This window comes from Dromaius novaehollandiae, chromosome 21 (genome assembly GCF_036370855.1).
Source record: "Dromaius novaehollandiae isolate bDroNov1 chromosome 21, bDroNov1.hap1, whole genome shotgun sequence".
In the NCBI taxonomy this organism is placed as follows: Eukaryota; Metazoa; Chordata; class Aves; order Casuariiformes; family Dromaiidae; genus Dromaius; species Dromaius novaehollandiae.
In genome coordinates, this window is record NC_088118.1 from 4,327,157 (window position 1) to 4,347,014 (window position 19,858).

General features: G+C 53.8%; 1 protein-coding gene across 2 annotated transcripts in view; it reads left to right on the forward strand.

Moving 5' to 3' along the window:
- The window catches only part of SORL1 (sortilin related receptor 1), a 53,518-nt gene that overhangs the window by 20,476 nt on the left and 13,184 nt on the right, over positions 1–19,858 (forward strand). Inside the window, exons 11-34 of one of the 2 annotated variants that reach the window (XM_064524281.1) lie at positions 263–336; positions 1,977–2,065; positions 2,204–2,382; positions 3,437–3,623; positions 4,717–4,845; positions 5,062–5,147; positions 6,592–6,764; positions 7,583–7,714; positions 8,283–8,374; positions 8,993–9,239; positions 9,725–9,863; positions 10,551–10,724; positions 10,904–11,017; positions 11,860–11,982; positions 12,077–12,196; positions 13,746–13,871; positions 14,069–14,176; positions 14,726–14,857; positions 15,172–15,303; positions 15,885–16,019; positions 16,191–16,346; positions 17,046–17,195; positions 17,815–17,943; positions 19,237–19,363. In XM_064524281.1, the coding sequence (XP_064380351.1) occupies positions 263–336; positions 1,977–2,065; positions 2,204–2,382; positions 3,437–3,623; positions 4,717–4,845; positions 5,062–5,147; positions 6,592–6,764; positions 7,583–7,714; positions 8,283–8,374; positions 8,993–9,239; positions 9,725–9,863; positions 10,551–10,724; positions 10,904–11,017; positions 11,860–11,982; positions 12,077–12,196; positions 13,746–13,871; positions 14,069–14,176; positions 14,726–14,857; positions 15,172–15,303; positions 15,885–16,019; positions 16,191–16,346; positions 17,046–17,195; positions 17,815–17,943; positions 19,237–19,363 (3,253 nt within the window). The remainder of the gene's footprint in view (positions 1–262; positions 337–1,976; positions 2,066–2,203; positions 2,383–3,436; positions 3,624–4,716; positions 4,846–5,061; positions 5,148–6,591; positions 6,765–7,582; positions 7,715–8,282; positions 8,375–8,992; positions 9,240–9,724; positions 9,864–10,550; positions 10,725–10,903; positions 11,018–11,859; positions 11,983–12,076; positions 12,197–13,745; positions 13,872–14,068; positions 14,177–14,725; positions 14,858–15,171; positions 15,304–15,884; positions 16,020–16,190; positions 16,347–17,045; positions 17,196–17,814; positions 17,944–19,236; positions 19,364–19,858) is intronic. The other variant, XM_064524282.1, reaches the window with a different exon arrangement.

Genomic DNA, 19,858 nt, shown 5'->3' on the forward strand with positions numbered 1-19,858 from the left:
TTGCAGAAAACAATTTATGGAACATTTGCAAAACCGAGAGCACATTTTATTTTATCATGTTTATAGCCATATGTTTCTCCCCAGCTGCTTTTAAAACTTGCAATAGTCTTTAAAATAGACAGGAATTGGTTTATACTAGGAAAAATCAGCTCCTCGATCATTGTCATTTTACTCACTGAGAAAAACAGCTTAGAGCTGGCTGGCTTCATTTTAGGTAATCGCTTCGTATACCTCACGGGGAGGGATTTTCTCATTCTCTTAGGCTCCATTGGCAAGAACATGGCAAAGAAAACCAATGTGTACGTCTCGAGCAGCGCTGGAGCCAGGTGGAGAGAGGTAAGGCCTGCCTGGCACCGGGCCGTTTACCTGTTTTTCTCTCTGGGATTTCGCTCCTCAAAGGCAGGCACCCCAACCCCAGACCTCCTTCCTGCAGGAGTGTCTGGAAAGCCTCTGGCATCCTCCAGAAAAATGAGATGTTGCTCTCAGTTTCTGGGGAGCTGGATGCTGTTTACTAAGTGGGTGTTCTGGGCTGCAGCGGCATTTGTGGCCTGCCTGTGCGTTCTGATGCGAGTGTAATATGGGATTTCAACATCTGTAAGCTATTTAATCCTGTGAATTCAACGGCCGCCTTTTCCTCCCAGTAAGTGCTGCGCGGTCTGGGCTGACATCTGGGCGGCTGGAGCGGCGCTGGGGACACGCCGCAGGTCCGGCGGCTGCCAGAGCCCGGCGTGGTGCAGGGGCTGCCCGGCACCGGGGCTGCAGCTGGGAGAGGCCGGGGCACCCGGCATCTCCCTCCGCGGGGCTACTGCGCGAGATGGAAGCGCGTACCGCCGGGGAAGCATATCCAGAAAGCGGAGGCTTTCATGCCCAAACCTCCCCGGGCTCGCAGACAGTTTTCTTTAGAAGTGCAATTAAAATATGCGGAGGAAAGGCGATCCTGCAGTTAGCAGTGCCGGGCTCCTGAGTTACTCGGCCTCTTTGTGTGCTGAGCGGAGGTGCGGAATGACCCAGCGCTGTCATTTTTCAGCTGTGAAATAGTAATACAGCTTTTTCCTCGTGGTTTTTGGCAAGCAGCTGCTGAAAGCAGGCTGGAGGCTTACTAGCCTCCAGATCACTCATACGGTCTCAAAATGCAAAAAGAAAGAAACATTATATGCAGTGCCCTTTGCAAGAACGTCCCCAAGCGCGTTAGTGTGTACTACTAGCAGAGTCGAGCACGTTCGCAATTTCTGTTTTCATCCTGAGCTGCGCTGAGCCCGCCAGATAGGAAAGCAAAGGGGTGATTTTGTGTCGGTGGTCACTAGCTAGAGCAGGAGGTGAGTGTGAAATACAACAGTTTTCTTACTGGGGGTGGCTGTGCAAGCTGTCTCCAGGGAGTGGTGTTTGCCTGCCATGGCCTCATTTATCTCTCAGTGTTTAAAAAACCTTGCAGACTGAAAAACAAAACTTATCTGCAGTCTTAGAAGGCAGCAAGTCCCTGATGAGCGTTCAGAAAGCTTTGTAGACAAGAGCTGCAGACTTAAAGAGGGGGAGATCGATTCTGGTTTCATGTAACGGCACTCTTTCAATTAGTTCTTACACTAGCATACAACACATGAGAAGGAGAGTCCAAGATACAGTTCTGCTCTTAAACACAGCTATATATTTAGAGAAATTGGGCTGACTGCTCTTGACAACAGATGTTGGCCCATAAACACTTGAATCTCTAGTGCCTCCAGATATTTGGCTCAGCCCGAGCCACTTGAAACGTTAGCAGGGGTCAGGACGCATTTCTGACAGAGCACGCTTTCCAGCAAAGCTTTGCCCTTAATTCAGCATAGCTCTGATGAGCGTGAGCTAAGCTTTAAGTCAAGGTCCTCCTGACATGCTTGAGTGGGTCAGGGTCTCTGCAGCCAGACCTGGAGGGGTGTGATGCTCTGGCACCCCTTGTCCTCCTGCTCTGGGCTTCTTCCCTTTGCCACTGTTTCCCTCCCCAGGCGCTGTCCGGGCCCCACTACTACACTTGGGGGGATCATGGTGGCATCCTGGTGGCAATCGCGCAAGGCACCGAGACCGACCAGCTCAAGTAAGTTACCTGGCACGGTGCAGCCCCGCGGCGGGGCCCAGGCGTCCTCCGGGGCAGCGTGCAGCCGGTGGGCTCGAGCGAGTCCTCGGCTTACTTGAGGACTTTCCCGCTGTGACTCTCCCAATCCTCTTTCTCCAGGTATAGCACAAACGAAGGGGAAACCTGGAAAACATTCACTTTCTCAGAGAAGCCGGTGTTTGTGTACGGCCTCCTTACCGAGCCGGGGGAGAAAAGCACCATATTCACTATCTTTGGCTCGTACAAAGAGAACGGGCACAGCTGGCTGATCCTGCAGATCAACACCACCGACGTGCTAGGTAAGGGGACGGGCGACGGAGCCCTCGGCTGACACGGGGTTGCGGCAGCCGTCCTGCCTCCCCCCCTTGCCTTTACACTTTAAACACGCAAATAGGCATTCAGTGGAAAACAGCCCATCCCCACTGCCCCCCAGCAAGACTGTGGATGCAGCTAAGACCTTTACGTATCATCTCCAGAGGTCTTACAGTGAGGAGGAGTGGGGTGAGATGTCGAGGAGAGGTTCTCAGAAGCCCAAAGTGACCTAGAGACCCAGGCTGCGATCCAAAGCACGTCATCACCTAAGGCTCTTCTAAGACTCCCACCAAAGAGCGCGGGAGATTCGATGCCTAAGCAGGAGTCCAGAGCTGAAACACCTCCGTAGCTCTTGCCCGCAGTCCCATTCCCTCGCGGGAGCCAGGAGCCGACCTCAGGCCCTGTTACCAGCCCGTCCTCTCCCGAGGACGCCTCCGCAGCAGCCGGACCTGCCAGGGCATCTCCTGCCGGGGCTGGGGCTCTGCGGTTCTCCCAGCGGTCCCGCGTCCCTCGGGGCTCCAGTCCACATGGAGATGGCTGCTGAAGGCACTCACATCTTCTGTGCTCCTGCCAACCCCCCCGGCACCGAGGGATTTGCTAAAAGGGAAACGGAACAGAAAAAGAAAGCCCTTCTGAAGGCATGCGCCTATGAATGTTTTATAACCGATTTCAGCTTTGATTGCGAGGCAGCATTTTAATCAAAGCGCAGTTAAACTCAGCAGAGGAATTTACTTCACTAAAATTTTAACTGACTCCCCTGACAGTTCGTTAGAAACAGATCTGTTTGGTAACCGGAATGGCTCCATTTAAATGAGGCATTAGAGATGCACTGCGGCCGCGCCGGAGCTGCTTGCTGCCCTCCGCCACGGGCAGCCGCTGCCCTTCCCGCGGCTGCGAGCGCTGGGGCTGCGGCCGGGGTGCCCCGGTGCCCTCCTCCCTCCGAGCCGAGGGAAACCAGAGACTCGCTTGCTTTTAAATCCTCAGTCTTGGTTACCGCAAGGACGGTGCCTTTCATTAACCCAACTTTGCCGCTTACCTTAGGGGTCCCTTGCACAGAAAACGACTACAAGCTGTGGTCACCCTCCGATGAGCGAGGCAATGAGTGTTTACTGGGGCATAAAACCGTTTTCAAAAGGAGGACTCCTCATGCGACGTGCTTCAATGGGGAGGATTTTGACAGGCCTGTCATGGTCTCCAACTGCTCTTGTACAAGGGAAGACTTTGAATGGTAAATACCAATTAATTTCTTTTAGTCTGGATTGTAATTCTGAGATAAATATCTGTGACCAATCGCACAAAGCGAACAAACGTCCAATTTACTTAGCTCTTTTTATCACTGCTTGATTTTATAGCAAAGAGGAAACTAAATAGACTGAAAACATCCTTTCATTAATAATGGGGCATGAGACTTAATTAATGTCTTTAGAGCTGTATGGGAGCCTCTGAAAGGTTCTATAGAAGAGCAAGGTATTGTTAATCCATCACCTTCCTTCAAATGATGGAGGACAATTTCCCATCACATGTAGAGATCTTCTGCTAAAAAGCTTAGTGACCCTTTAGCTGCAGCAATGCAACTGCTCCTGCTATATCATTTTGTTATAATTTACACTTTCCCAAAGCTGCATAGCTGTCAGGATTAAGCCGCCTTGCTTTGGCAGTCGAATGCAGAGGTTTGGGGTTACTGAGTGAACTGCTTTTCAGGGACTGGGCTTTCAGCAGAGCTCAAGGGCAGACTGCTAGAGTGCCCAGTACCTGCAGTTAAGGACAGAGTTTCAGACCTCCCTGCAGACGCCTAGAAACAGACTGAAGAGGAATCTGGCTCCTCATGGCTAGACCAGGAATTAGGCTGGTGGCAGCTAATTTCTGCCTTAGAGTCAAAGCCCTGGAGTGTCTGTAAAGTCAGATTGACATAACCTTTTCCACAGCACTTTCCAAAGAACAAAAGCATTGTAGCATCCATTTTACAGCTGGGAAAACTGAGGGACACCCCAGTGAAATAAGACAGCTAGCGGGAGAATTGGGGCTCGAAGCCAGACCTTCAGGGAGTACTGGCTCCAGTATGGCTTGCTGCCTCATTTACCCTATTCTGCTTGGTCACTAGGAAGCTTATTTGCACAGTGTTTTTGTAATGTCCCAATGGAAAAAGCTGTCTGGCTGTAAGACATTATTATTCAGCTAAATATTGATAATAAATGAATGGCCTTCTGAGATACTTTGTGTTCTTAAAACTTGATTGCAAAAATAGAGGAGAGTATATAGTCTAGTGTGGTGCATTTGTCCCTTCTTTCCCTTCCCCCCTTACACCATTCTTCTCTTGGCAGTGACTTTGGCTTTAAACTGAGCGAGGACTTAGCGTTAGAAGTTTGCGTCCCTGACCCTGAATTTGCTGGAAAGCTGTATGACCCGCCGGTACCTTGCCCCGTTGGCTCAACGTACAGGAAGACTCGTGGGTATGTTGTTATACCTGGGAAAAGAACCCGCTCTTCTAAACGCTGGGATTTATGCCGTAGGTGTTAAAAACCACACAAGTGGCAGTGAAAGGAATGCATGTGCAGACATACAGAGCAACACTTAGTCTGAAATTAAGAACCAGCGGGTTGTCCTAGCTGCTCATGATGCTGCATTGAGTTTTCTTGGAGTAAACTGCCCGGCTGTGTGTGTTGCAGCTACCGAAAGATCTCCGGGGACACGTGCGCAGGCGGAGACATCGAGTCGCGGCTGGAAGGGGAGCTGGTGCCCTGCCCGCTGGCTGGTGAGTGCGTGCGGGATTACCTCGGCCACCAGGCCTTCGTTCACAACGTCCTTGGCTGGTGCCTGAGGGACCAGGCGCAAATTCCCGGAGGCTTCCCAGAGAGAATCTACAGACCAGCAGCTAAAATGCCTTAATCAGCAAAAAAAAAAAAAAAAAAACCCAAAACCCCCAAAACCCAACATCATCTCCTGCCCTGTCTAGGGAAACCCATCTGCAGATACTACCCTGAGATGTGCCACCGCGTGCGGCTCAGTGACAGGCGTGGGGCACCGGACCAGGGCAGGGGCTGGCCATCCGTGCCGACCCGCGCGTGCCCTGCAAGGCGTGGGCGGACGCCAGCACCTCCTTCCCCTTCCTTCTCCTCTCAAAACGTCCGAGGCACCGAAAGGATTTCGTGCCCGTGTGCTGCCAACGTTATTTGCATTCTGCTCATTAAGGCTTTAATTTAATCTTCCGTCATGAGCAGCGTGATTAGCATGCCACCACGCGAAAGGGAAGAGGTTGCTGTGAGCCGCGGCTGACCGGCAGCGCGGCGCTGGCTCCAGCAGCCGCTGGAGATGCAGGTGGTTTTCCCGGGGAGCAGGACCCTACGGGGGCAATAGATAATCCAGGTACGAAACCTGGAGGAACTCCCCCTCTGCTGGGATCCACGCCAGTGCAGTGTTTAGTTTTCCTCTGAGCTTAGGAATCGACAACGTTTTTCACCCTCTGAGCCCTCCTGAGCTATCTGGAGAGCCGTGCTGGTCATGCTGCAAATTGCTCTGCTGCCTGAAGGATAAACCTGCAGCCCCTACCAGCCTGGGCTGTGCGGTGCTGCGTTCCCAGCGCGCTTGCTGATAGCATTCAGAAACACCGCTTTCGTGTACAGTACGTGTTTGGTATCTCCGTAGGGATGCATCGTCAGCGTTACTGACGTTAGTGCTACTCGTTAATAGCATTACTGGAATTTACTGGTGGCGTGCTAATGCCGGGAGTCGTTGTCCTGGGTGAGGGTCCCGCTCCGCTAGAGTCCGCGCAAAAACCACCCAGGAATATTTACTGCAGGAAAGGTGTCCCCTGGGACTCACAACGCTTACATCATTTGCACCTTTTTTATGAGCATTTTGAGGAACAGGAGATTGGTATTTTGTTTTTAACTGGCAGAATGCAAATGTGAAAAGGAAACAGTCAAAGCAGTTTTTGCCATTTTTGCCTCCTCCTGCAACCCTCTGCAATAGACAATAGCAGTAGTGTTTTCCTGTCACATGAGGGCATAAGGGGACCCTATGAGCCTATTAGCATTTTCTAATTAACCTAATCCTGTTGAGACAAAGGGCCTTTGCCTCAGTAACGCTGAGGTGCTAAATCATACTGTTGGGGGGGAAATACCTGTTATTTGCTTTTTACCCCTTGAGCAACCTAAAAAGCTAGAGGCTTCTATACAACAAGTCCCTTGTTCTGGCAGAGGAGAATGAGTTTATTCTGTACGCTACCCGCTACTCCATCCACCGGTACGACCTCTCCTCGGGCGTCAGCGAGGAGCTGCCTCTGGCCGGGCTGCGAGGGGCAGTGGCCCTCGACTTCGACTACGACCACAACTGTTTGTACTGGGCCGATGTCACCCTCGACATTATACAGGTGAGCAGGGCACCGTCTGCGCCGGGTCGCTCAGAGGTTTGGGTGACCTAGGTCCTCCAGCGGAAAGCACAGCTCGAGTTCAGACTGCATCACATCATATCATATATCTTATCATAACATATATCATATCATAAGGGTCATTGTCATACGACTGAACATACGCAACCTATCTTAGAAGACCCATCTTGACCAGGTTGACCCCAGATCCTTTCCTAACATACATGCACCTCAATCCAATGATTTCCCATTAATTTTCAGTGGTTTTTATGTTTCTAAAATGCTGTAACAAAGTTCCTAAAAGGCAAGAACAAACACTTATTTTCAGCCAGGTGGGAGAGCTCCACGGCTTGAGCTCCCAGCCTGGAATACGCGTGTGCCCGGGGAGCGAGAGCATCCCTCCCTGCGCGGCCGCTCACCAACTCGGCCTCCAGCAGAGGCACGGCGCTCCCTTGGCCTCGGTCACGTTACTCGGCCGAGACTCGGAAAGGCAGTGCCGAGCACTTTGCAGAGTCTGGCTGTGAATGAACACCGAGAACAGCACCCTGCACCACATTAGCGTTTCACCCCAGTGTTATTAGCCAAAAATTCCTCCTGTTCCTGCCGCTGCTCCGGCCTCCTGTCACCTGTGTCATTATCACCTTGCACTGTGGACACAGGTGCAGGGCAATGGAGCTGTTACATAAGTGCTTTGAAATCTGAGCACTTATTTGAGGTATTTCTCATTTGTGAGCTCTCTGTTAAGGCTTGTCTTGCACACCTGAGTGTGCTAACCTTGAGGCTGAGTTTCCTGTTTATTTTATTTATTTATTTTTTTTTAGCGTCTTTGTCTCAATGGCAGCTCTGGGCAAGAAATAATCGTAAGCACTGGGCTGGAAACAGTGGAGGCTTTGGCCTTTGAACCTCTGAGTCAATTGCTTTACTGGGTCAATGCCGGGATTCCTAAAATTGAGGTAAGTCTACAATCGCCGGTGCTAGAAAGATGCATTTGCATCGGTGTGTCCAAGCTGGATGCTGCCCTGAGTTGTTATTGCTGGTGTGGCATCGCTGACCACCGACCCTCCTCCCGTGCACGGTATTCCACTTTACGGGGCCTACATGCAAACAGGGTATGGTGCTGCTCAGCCCTGCGTAGTTGAACTGAGATCAGTTTATGAGGCCAAAGTGAGCAGTAGAAATGGGGGGAAAAAGCCAACAGCTCATTAAGTAGTTTACCTGCAATTAAGCTATTTTAGATTGTACTATGTCCTGCAGTACACGGGGCTAGAATGGGTTGTGGTAGAGAGCTGCTACAGCCAGTTACTCATTCACTAACATACAAATAGCAATAAATAAACCAGGCCTATCATCTTTTAGCACTTGCCTTAAGGTAACTGCTCCTTGTGCCTGTATATTTTGGATAGCTATTTTATTAGGGAGCTGTATTTAAATGCCGCGGAAAGTCATGTAACGTTAAACAGTGCAATTGCTCTCTCTGTTGCCAGCAGTGAACACACCCCTCCTTTTTTGCTATTACTCTAGGTTGCTAATCCAGATGGAGACTTGCGACTTACTGTGCTAAATTCCTCGATACTGGAACGACCCAGAGCCCTCGCTCTGGTTCCCAGAGAAGGGTAAGCAAGAGATCGCCATGAATAGTTGGGAGATAGTCCGAGACTGGGAGCCCGTTTCTATTTCAATCAAACTGCTGTTCTCCTACCCGCACATTTCCCCTGATAATAATTTTTCCTGCCAGTAGAACTGGTCTGGTCAGTGGAGGAAGCTGTGGTGGTATGTGAGGAGTTGCACTGCACACAAATTCAAGAACCGAAGGAGAGTTACGCCTCTTTTGAATAAGTCTTTGCCACGGCCACTGCTGTGACAACAGTGACAAACCTGAGCTGCCTTTAGCCCTGTTTGCTCAGCCAGTTTGAGCAGAGCAACCGCCTCAACAGCAGCCTCTGCAGCTCGCGCTGCGCTGCCTGCATCACTCCAAGCCCTTAAGCACAGCAGTTTAAAGCTAGGTCACCTGCAGCTACATCTGCACCGCACAAACTGCCACCTAAGTACGCCGCTCTGCTGCTTGTAGGCCTCCCGGTCGCGTTGGCTTGAATAGCAAAAAGTTCCTTTTCCAAAGACACGCCTTGCAAGAGACGGGGAATTGAAAGTATTCAGATCTCTGCTTTATAACCTGTTCCCTTTTGAGGAGATGTGGTGTTACCGTTTCTAGTAAGCTCTCTGGCTCTTGTCAGGTTGATGTTCTGGACAGACTGGGGAGACTCCAGGCCCGGCATTTACAGAAGCGACATGGACGGATCATCGGCCGGCTGCATCGTTTCGGAGGGCGTGCGGTGGCCAAATGGCATTTCTGTGGACGACCGCTGGATCTACTGGACAGAGGCCTACATGGACAGAATCGAGAGGGTCGACTTCAACGGCCTCCAGAGATCCGTGATCCTGGACAGCCTCCCTCACCCCTACGCCATTGCTGTGTTTAAGGTATTTATGCAGCGTCTCTTTTTGAGTAGATGGAGACCCGCACAGCATACGTGGTCCTAGGCAGTGGGGCTCGCGCTTGAGGAGCGTTTAGCACGCTGGATCTGGCTCCTGGGAGTAAGAGGGTGATGCTTGCTTGTTTTCTGCTCCTGGCATGTTCAGACAAATCCCAGAAACTAACAGGCAGGTGCAGCTCAAACCGGGACTGAAATCCAACAGGCTCCCAGCTTTTCCAAGCAGCTGCACTGCGGTGTCTTCCCCAGACTGCCTGCGACTCAGCAGATGTGCCTTCTGCTCCCGTTTGCGCGCACATCCCCTTTTGAGTCTTTCTCATCTTCCTGCCCTCAGCTTTGAGGAGCATGTGGACTCCCGTTGCCCTGCGATTCCAGGGTGTTGCAATGGTCCCAGTCCAGATAACTGCCGGCTAGCACTTCCCAGGTGGCTCCACTCGTGCCTCCTGGCACTAAGGAGCAAAGCTTGTGTTTCAGAACGAAATCTACTGGAATGACTGGTCACAGCTGAGCATTTTTAGAGCATCGAAAACCAGCGGCTCAAGAATGGAGATTTTAGTCGGGCGGTTAAACGGGATCATGGATATGAAGATATTTTACAAAGGAAAGACGACAGGTAACTGAGTGTGCATGCAGATGATCTTTCCTTGGGATACTGTGACAGGCTGAGCGCTTGGATGGATGGGTCCCATGGCACGGGGTGTGGAAATCCGTTTATCCCCCATTTCCACAAGTTCCCAAGCTGCGAGGTCGTCCCATCTCCTCTTGAATGAGCCTGAAGGTACTCACCTTCCTGCAGGGCTTTTTAAGCGCTCAGGTGCCCTGTTCAGGATGGCATTTCATTCGCACCGCTTCCTACTTCCAAGCTGCCATGACGGATATTCCCTGTCGGAGGACTTCGGGCCCTCCCTGTGCTGTGATGGTACCTCCCCGTCTCGGTCACAGACCGTGGCCTTTCCATGCAAAGGCAAAAAAGGCGTCACTCTGGGCTGTGCTTGGCTTGCAGCAGCCCCTGCGTGAGGTATCACCGAAGGGATTGGCATCACCTTTAGATGGGTTTAAGATCATCAAAGGGCTTTAAAAATCAGCACCACGCAACAGACCGGGAAGACCATTAAGGCCCTCGATCTCCACGGGAGCAGAAAGCTCTTTGCACTTCTGAGCCCGGCCTCAGCGCTTGGCACTGCCGAGCTGGCTCCTAGCCGGGGGCCTGAACCCAGGGAGCGAGGCGATGGGTAAAACTGGGCTTCCCACCGCGTCTCGCAGCCCTCTGTCCTGACCGTGTCCCTTCGCCTCCCGCCAGGGCAGAACGCCTGCATCGCCAAGCCCTGCAGCCTGCTCTGCTTGCCCAAGTCCAACAACGGCAAAAGCTGCAAGTGTCCCGAGGGCGTTTCCAGCACCGTGCTGCCTTCGGGGGAGGTCAAGTGCGACTGTCCTCACGGCTACGTCATGAAGAACAGCACTTGTGTGAAGGAAGGTACAGCTGTGCTCAGTTCTTGTGGCTGCCTTATCTTGGGAGGTGGTGGCTTCCGCCACTTGCAGAGGTCAGCACGACCTTGCCCACCGCCCTCGGGGCTGGCAGAAGGACGGCGTCTGGTCCGAGAGGGCGGCACCGTGCCTAACGCCAGCCTGCGTCTGTTTTCCCCTTTGCACCAGAAAACACCTGTCTGCCGAACCAGTACAGATGCTTCAATGGGAACTGCATAAACAGCATTTGGCAGTGTGACAACGATAACGACTGCGGGGACATGAGCGATGAGAAGAACTGCCGTAAGTGTCCTGTGGTGGCATTCGCCCGTCCCAATTTAGAGATCTGCTGTGTCAGGGTTGCACCTGAGCTGCTTGTCTAGACTCCCGTTACAGTGGCAGGAGCACGAGGCACCCGGAGGGCACGATTTGTCTCGTCCTGAGGGACACGTCCAAAACTGGTTGCATGAGTTGCACCCTGCGGTGCAAATTTCATCCTCGCCCAGCTCAGGTGCACAAGTCTCAAGCTAGGTGAGACAGATCCCAGCTTCCCTGTGACGGTGCACGCTTGTCTTTCGCAGTAATTATCCTCTGAGGCTAATTGAGGGCACGGCTGAGGCTGAGGAAATAGTGCATGCAGAAAGTGCCTTTCTGTCTTCCTCACGAGGGCTCGGTCCTCTCGCTGAGCTAATAAATCAAGTTCAAACGCAGCAAAGACAGAGGTCACCTTCTCAGGTAAAATGAGGGAGCCCAAGTGCACATAGGAAGCGCAGCTCTTCCAAGCATCGCAGAGCCTGAGGGGTTTGGATTAGCTCCCTCCGAGCCTTCCCTCCGTCCGCTGCTCCGTGCCGGGGGCTGCGCTGCCTTTCCCTCCGTCCCGCGCCCCAGGCCCCTTCGGCGAGGCCAGGCAGCCCTGCAGCCCGGAGCCCGTCTGCTCCTCTTTGCTTCGCCCTGGCGGGAGGGCGTTTTCCCCGGCTCGCTAGCGGACGGCCAGCGAGAATAAAGCGGTAATAACTCAGACGGCACGGAGGAAAGCTCTGCAGCCCGCCGTCCCTCCGTCCTGCCCCTCCGAGCGCCGCGGTTGCGTGCGGGTTGTCCGGCCGCGGCCTCCAACGCCGTCTCTGCCTCTCCCCCGCCGGCGGCAGCCACGACGGTGTGCGACGCCGAGAGCCAGTTCCGCTGCCAGGGCTCGGGCACCTGCATCCCGCTCTCCTACAAGTGCGACCTGGAGGACGACTGCGGCGACAACAGCGACGAGAGCCGCTGCGGTGAGTGCGGTGCCGCGCCGAGGCGCCCGGTCCCCCCTCTCCTCCTCTCGCGCGCCGCGGCGGCAGCCGCTGAGCCGCGTGTCCTTGCCCGCAGAGGCCCACCAGTGCAGAGGCGACGAGTTCAGCTGCAGCTCCGGGATGTGCATCCGCCTCTCCTGGATGTGCGACGGGGACAACGACTGCAGGGACTGGTCAGACGAAGCGAACTGCACGGGTGAGCTCTCCGGCGGGTCGGTGAGCGCGGCGATGGCGCTTTGCTCCCTGCTTGCTGGCTCGCGGCGCTGGGGCCGTCACCTCGCTGCATCGCAGCCCTGCCGAGCGGGGATCTAAACGGGCGGTGTCCCAGGTTTATAGCACTCTCGTATCACGTCTGACATCCCTGAGCCTGTTTTTCCATTTGCATCTGAAAGCCACAGCACTCAACCGCCCTCCCCATCACGGCACGAAACTGCTGCCCCTGAGCTCACGCTCAAATGGGGACCGCATCTGGTTAGAGAAGCCAACAGGAAAAAACGCTCTGGCCTTTGCCATTAACATTTTTCTCAAGTATTTGCCTGCCCGGGCTGTGACGCCGGGAGCCCAGGGGGTTTCAGGCGTTCCGCTGGGGCTGCCGGTCATCAGTATTCTGCGAGCGTGGCTGTGCAAGAAGGTTTAATTTATACTGGTATCACTTATCTCTCGTATGAGTTTCTCCAGAGAGAATTACTACAGGAAAGGAACCTACTTCAAAAAGCATATCGGGTTTGTTAAGCCTAAAGTTGAAATTATCTAAGAGGATCACAGTTATTTGAGAAACATTTCATCTGACTCCACCAGCTGCTTTTATTGCTCTTATCTAAAATAATTACATTTCACACCGAATACCTAATAGAATATTACTGCCACAAGATTGTAATATTTTGAAATATCTGCAAGTGCATGTCACTTGCTAACCTAAAATCCAGTAGCATGCAATTTAATTAAGTTGAACATTGCTTTTCTTCTAGATAATGATGAGTGCTCTCCTGGTTTGAGTGGTATTCGTTTTTAAAGGCACACCGTACGTTAGGCTTCAACCAATTTAAGTCATCGCAGACATTTTCCCAACAGGAGCCTGAGGAAGGCCCGGGCCCTAATCCCTTTGAAAGCCAAAGAAAACTGTATTTCTGATCTGCTTTGGCAACGCTGAAAAGCCTTGCCTGGCTTAATTAAGGGCTACCTTTGAGACGCGAGGGATAGACAGGCCGTTCCCTCCCGGACCCGCTGTGGCCGGGCAGACGCGTGCGTGGCTCGCGGGCGGTGCTGGCCGTCCTGCCCCGCGTGGCCGCCCCGAGGGGTGCGTTTGCTCCCGCCCGCAGGACACAGCCATCGTCCCCTTTGCCCGCGCGCCCAGGGGACGGAGGCCGAGGGGAAGCAGCCTTCAGGAGGACCTAGAGAGCTGCAGAAACATTTCCTAGCGCCAAAAGCAGTCCGTGAGGTGCAGCGGGTTGCAATTGTGCGCTGTACCCATTAGCAAACGAGGGACAGGGAGGAAAACACAGCACGAACCGGGTAAAATCCAAGATTCCCAGCGCCCAGTTCCCAGCTCGGACCCCGCAGGGTGATAGCTTGTGTGCGGAGCTGTGCATCAGCGCTGGGACGTGCCACAGCGTAAAATCACGGTGCAAACGGCAAGAGCGGGGGGTGCCTCTGTGCAGGGCCCGGTGCACAGCGTGCCGGCGCGGCGCGGGGCGGAGATCCCGGCCGGGCGCTGCACTCAGCCGCCCTCGCCGCTCTGCTTCCAGCAGTGTCCCACACCTGCGAGGCCTCCAGCTTCCAGTGCCAGAACGGCCACTGCATCCCGCAGCGGTGGGCCTGCGACGGCGACGCCGACTGCCAGGACGGCTCCGACGAGGACCCTGCCACCTGCGGTAACGCGCACCGCGCAGGGGAGGGACCGCTACAAAACCGGGGAGATGAAACCGTAGCAAACTCGGGGAGACAATTCCCTTCCCTCCAAAAGAGGACAGATGCAGGGAGGGGAGGTGATGCGGGCTGTGCTGGGGATTTTTATCCCTAATGAGGAGCAGCTCTATAAAAAGCAACAACACTCAAATCTGGATTTCAGAAAAAAAGTGCAACGGCTTCCAGTGCCCGAACGGTACTTGCATCCCCACCAGCAAACACTGCGATGGCATCAACGACTGCTCCGACGCCTCTGACGAGCAGCACTGTGGTGAGTACCGGGGCCGCGGGGACCTGGCAGGACCCCAAGAGCAAAACCAAAGCATCAGAGGGATGCCAGGGTACAGGATCTGGACTTGCCGCCTTGCCAAAGCCTGTCTCACCGAGGGGAGCGGCACCGATGAGCTAATGGGAAAGCCGTAGTTAGCATTCATTAGCCCACCGGGAAACGTGCTCCTCTGTGCTTGCTCGTGAAAGGCTAAGTAGGCGGGATAGCGCGGGGGAAGGAGGGCAGACTGGCAGGAGCTATATACAGGGACGTGCCCAGATCCTGCCTGATGCCTGTGCCAAGCTGCTCGTACCAGGATGCATTACCGGGTGAGGGCATTACGCATGGATACAGAGCTCAAACTGTTTGTCATGCAAACTTTCTGCACCTTCATGAAATCTAGCCCCTGCACTTGACTCTGCGCCAATCAAAGAGGGTTGGTGTGGTATTGCTTTCCCCCCCAGACTGTAATTTGGGGATTTGAGCAGTACCTCAGTTACTTCAATAAAAGGAGCTGCCGTTCCCTCCCTTTCTGCACCCCGATTTCTGCAGAACCCCTGTGCACCCGCTACATGGATTTTGTGTGCAAGAACCGGCAGCAGTGTTTGTTCCACTCCATGGTGTGCGATGGCATCATCCAGTGTCGGGATGGGTCAGATGAAGATGCCAGCTATGCCGGATGCTGTAAGTGTGACGGCGTGCTCTTGCCTTCGGCTTGGAAGGCAATCTCACAGCGTGATGCAAAAGGAGGGATTGATAGAGGAGGAAACCAATGCACGGAGAGGAGAGTGCTTTCCCCAGGGTACCCGAAAGCCAACAGGTCTCCTAAGAGGTGGCCCTGGACTACGACACTTTGCTTTTAAGTCCATAGATGCCTTTTGGTGTGCTCCTTCCTCTCTCTAGCATGATGAGCTTCCCTCAGCCCCTAATCCTTACACTAAAGCCCTGCTGAAGAACAGCTGGCTCCTGGGGGACAGCTTTCGTGTGTCGCCCTGCAGCCCAGGACCCCGAGTTCCACCGCACCTGCGACCAGTTCAGCTTCCAGTGCCAGAACGGCGTGTGCATCAGCCTGGTGTGGAAGTGCGACGGCATGGACGACTGCGGCGACTACTCCGACGAAGCAAACTGCGGTGAGCGGTACCTCAAGGTCCCCTGTCACCCCACCTCCAGCTCCCTCTGAATTTGGGCAGCATAAAAAGCACTGGCTTCTTCATGTTTCATATACGCACCCATGCATACGTGTATATACCTATACATGGGGGCGTATAACATTCTGCTTACACGTTGCACAGTGTTTTACCTAGAGATCAGTATCATTTTCCTCATATTACAGGTAGACTGAAGCACACTGAAAATCTGATATAGAAGACACATATTGCAGTTGACTAAGTCATATGAGAACATATTTACTCCACAGACTCCCAGCCCGAGGCAGATAGGCAGCTCAGAGCCAAACTCAATATTTAGCAATGCTTCCTAGGTGGCTTTGGGGGCCGTGCGCAGGCAGCTGAAGCAGCTGCGTGCTCGTTTCGGGATGGCTGGCTTTGCCTCTCCATCTCTGCCATGCCCTGCCTGCATTTCAGCGGCCAGGGCTTTGCGTCTGAGGTGTGGCACCCGGCGCGCTCGGGGTGCTGCGTAAATAGCAGTGACAACAGGCTAACGAGAGCTGTGAGGGATGGGGAGGCTCACGGGACTCTCCTCTCGCTGTCAGAAAACCCGACGGAGGCCCCCAACTGCTCTCGGTACTACCAGTTCCAGTGCGGGAACGGCCACTGCATCCCCAACCGGTGGAAGTGCGACGAGGAGAACGACTGCGGCGACTGGTCCGACGAGAAGGAGTGTGCGGGTACGGGCGCGCGGGCTGTTTGCAGGAGCAAATGTCTTTTCCTACTGTCTTGTCTGCCCCTCCCCGTTCTCCCTGCTCGTCGTGGCTTTCGGGCTGCTGGGAGTAGGCGCAGCTCACAGCGCGCGCACAGGAACGGGCGGGAAAGATCAGCTCTGGCTGTTGTATTTTTAGGTTCTCCGGTTCTTCCCGTTACTACATCGATCCCACCAACATGTTTGCCTAATCACTTCCGTTGCAACAGCGGGGCCTGCATCATGAACAGCTGGGTCTGCGATGGATATAAAGACTGCACAGATGGCTCCGACGAGGAAGCCTGCCCTACTTTACGTAAGGTTTTCTCTTCCTTCACCCCTTTCCCTTTTCTGCAGGATCACATCTGCAAGGGCTGTAGGCCTTTAAGTCTCAGATACTTGCCAAATTACACCGCTACATTATGCGTCGCTGTCAAAGCCCCCCACCTCTCCCCTCCCGGGGGTCGCACCTCCTGACGCCAGCAGAGAAACGGGTCCAGCCTCCCCCCTTGCGTGGATTAAAGCCGGCACCGGCGCTGCTGCGGCAGTCCAGACTGGGCTGCTCAGACCCCTGCTGCAGCTTCTTGGACTGCGTGCGGCAGCGGAGGCCGGGCCGAGACCGCCAGCCAGCGCGGGGGGCAGCTCCGCAGGGGCGACCGCTCAGCTCACACCTCCGCTGAGGGTAAAAGCCAGCCCTGCCTGCCGCCCTGCCGGGCTCCGAGCTGAGGCAGGAGCCGCGTACATCACTACCCCCAGCACCAGCATCCCCTTTCCCGGCCCGCTTTAGAGCTGCAAAACCATTTGCTTTTCCAGCCCCCTGCAGTCAGGAGAGCGAACGGCTTAGAGATTTAGCAACCCAAAAGCCGAAGGAGCCGCGTACCTGTTGGATGGGAAGCTATTGCCATCTAGCGGAGCTGAGGCCTGGGGACAGATATGGGGACAGATATGGTGGCAGCAGCCGTGGCCTGGCAGTGCCCGGGGCCGTTTCTCACCGGGCTCCTGCTTCCTTGCCCAGGACCTAACGTAACGGCCACCTCGCCGGCACTCGTGGGCCGCTGCAGCAGGTTCGAGTTCGAGTGCCAGCAGCTGAGGAAGTGCATCCCCAACTGGAAGAGGTGCGACGGCTTGCGGGACTGCCAGGACGGCACTGACGAGAGGAACTGCCGTAAGTGCGGGGGGAAGAGCTTGGCCAAGCTCTTTGCAAGGGCAGATGCGCTGAGGAGTCTCACTGCTAGCAGATTCCTTGCAGTAAATGCAGCATTATGGTTAAAAAAAAAAAGCCCCAAAATAGTGCCCATCCCATTAGACAAGGCTGCTTTTCCCTAATCAGCTGCAGCTCAGAAATGTCATATGCCTCGGGTGTGATGTCTTCCGGTTGGGCCCTGCGGGAAACAGATGGCTCTGATTTCCTGGATCTCCTGTGTGTCAGGCAACTCAGCACAGCGGATGAGTTGATCCCAAACCATATGCTGACAAGTGGGAAAGGGGAGGAAATGTTGGAGGTGTAGTTGGGGAATTCAGGATGCCACTGCTTTGACATCTAGAGGGTAGTGCTGCTGATCTCAGTGGGGGAGGCTCCAGGTTCTCACCACAGCGGGTGTGAGCATGCCAGAAGATGTAGCAAAACACAAACAGCCCTATTAATGATCCACTCGGTGAGAGCTGTGTCCCTAAAACACAGCCACCCCTGCACCCGAACACGCCTGCCTTGGCACCCCCAGCAGCACGGTGCTCGTGAGGGAGCTTCCCTGCTGTGAATCGTGCAACCTCTCTGCGTCTTGCAGCTACTCACAGCACCCTGTCATGCCCTAACGGGTTTAAGTGCGAAGACGGAGAGACCTGCCTTATGCTGACGGAGCGGTGCGATGGGTATCTGGACTGCTCAGACAGCAGTGATGAAAGAAACTGCACTGGTGAGAAGCGGCCCTGCTCCATTTTCCATCCCTTCCTCCGTGGTAGCACACCGAGGTGCTCTCCTGACCCTTCATTCGCAGTGTCCTGGCCCTGCCTTCCTCTTCTCCCTCTATTTAGCTGTCTGAGTTATCTCCTTGCCCATTTATAACCATCTGGGACAAACTTCCCTGCCAACTACACAGCAAATTTGTTTTTTCAGCAACCACAGGCATAGAAAACATAACTTTAGGACAGGCAGGAGCAAAGCTGCCTGCTTTGCGTGGCCCCCAGGTGAAGCCACGCTCTGCAGCTATGTCCTTCTCTGCAAGGTGACCCTGGGGCAGCGGCACCTGCCCTCCCCGTCCCCGCTGCTCTCGCGCTGGCCTTCGTTAGCCCTACGGAGGCGGCCGCGCCGCGAAGGTCATCACCATCAATCGCTGTCTCTCGCCAGCCGTGAGACTCAGCTATTTTCCTACTGAACGGCTTGGGGGACGGAGCATCAATCAGGTTTTAGTTCTTTAATTAAATATCGATTGGGAGAGGCTGCCTCGATACAGCGAAGGGGGGAAGGAGCTGCTGAGATGCACAGCCCGGCTGCTCTACCGAGGAGAAACCATCTCTCTTTCCCTCAGAAAGTTTGTCTTGCCGAGACTGTCAGCACTTCCCCCTTCCCTCCCTCGGACCGACAGCCTTACGGGGCTGAAGTCCCAGCTGGTCCGGGGAGCGGAGCAGCAGCAGGTTGGCCCCGCTTTGCCTGGCTTCCCTGCGGCACTGGGAACGGAGCTAGGCACTCGGCAACTGCCCAGGTCCCCGGGGCGCGGGTGGCAGCGAGCAGGAGCACACGCAGGGAAAGAGCTAGGCATGGTAAGGAAAACTATGCAAAGAAAGGCTCCGGATGGCTTAGAGTGTCCGTACGGATTAATTGCACAAGTAGAAGAGTGACTTTGGTGATCAGGTTGCACTGATACATTTCCAAAGTGATGTTAAAGAGTGTTTTATCAGTGGCCGTACTTTGCCTTTCTTTGGGAGCGAGGGGCATGTTTGCATTAGGCACCATAAAGCCCACCAAGATACACTCTGGGGAGAGCTAGGAGCATCAGGGTTACGTCCCTGCCCTGAACAGCCCGCTCTTCTCCGTCAATAACACCTGCCTAAACTCCCTGTCTAAACTGGATGGTGCGAATACTCCCTTTAGTGCATACTACTATTTCTACCTCCACATGCTGTCCATGCTACCTACATCACTCTTGTTTCTGTTCTGGGTAAAGGACTTGTTTTCCTCCTGTAAAATAACTTTGCCTGCTGTCGCTTAGATGACACCATCGTGTACAAAGTCCAGAACCTCCAGTGGACAGCTGATTTCTCTGGCGATGTCACTTTAACATGGGCTCGGCCAAAAAAAATGTCCTCGACCTCCTGTGTCTACAATGTGTATTACAGGTACGTTGTGTATTACAGATACGTTGGCTGACCCATTGCTATTTGTATCAAATAAAGGACAGGAGAAGCAGGAGCACTGATAACGGTATTCGCCTGTTTACAACAAAGTACCAAACCAAATCAGGTCTTGAAAGACCGGGAACTTTGCAGTCCTTTTCTACTTGAAAAATTTTCTAATACTTTGTTACAAAGGAGACCCAAAATAGCTGTAAGTAGGGGACATTTGTGAAAAGCTCTCTGCTTTTTACAGTGTTTACTTTGACAGTAACGTGGGTATATTCAGTTTTCGTTTTCTGCTTGGGCCTTGTCTTTGCGGGACCACTAACGACAAGAACAAAGTCAAGAAATGAGAGCACAGCAGCTGCAGAAACCTCAGAGGATGGTGGCTGTAAGGCACTAAGCTAGGTTTAGTTCATGCTTTGAAAAGCTTTCCTTTCAAGTTGGTGGTGTGGCTTTACTGAAAAGAAAAGGAAGACGCAAGTTCTTAACATATAG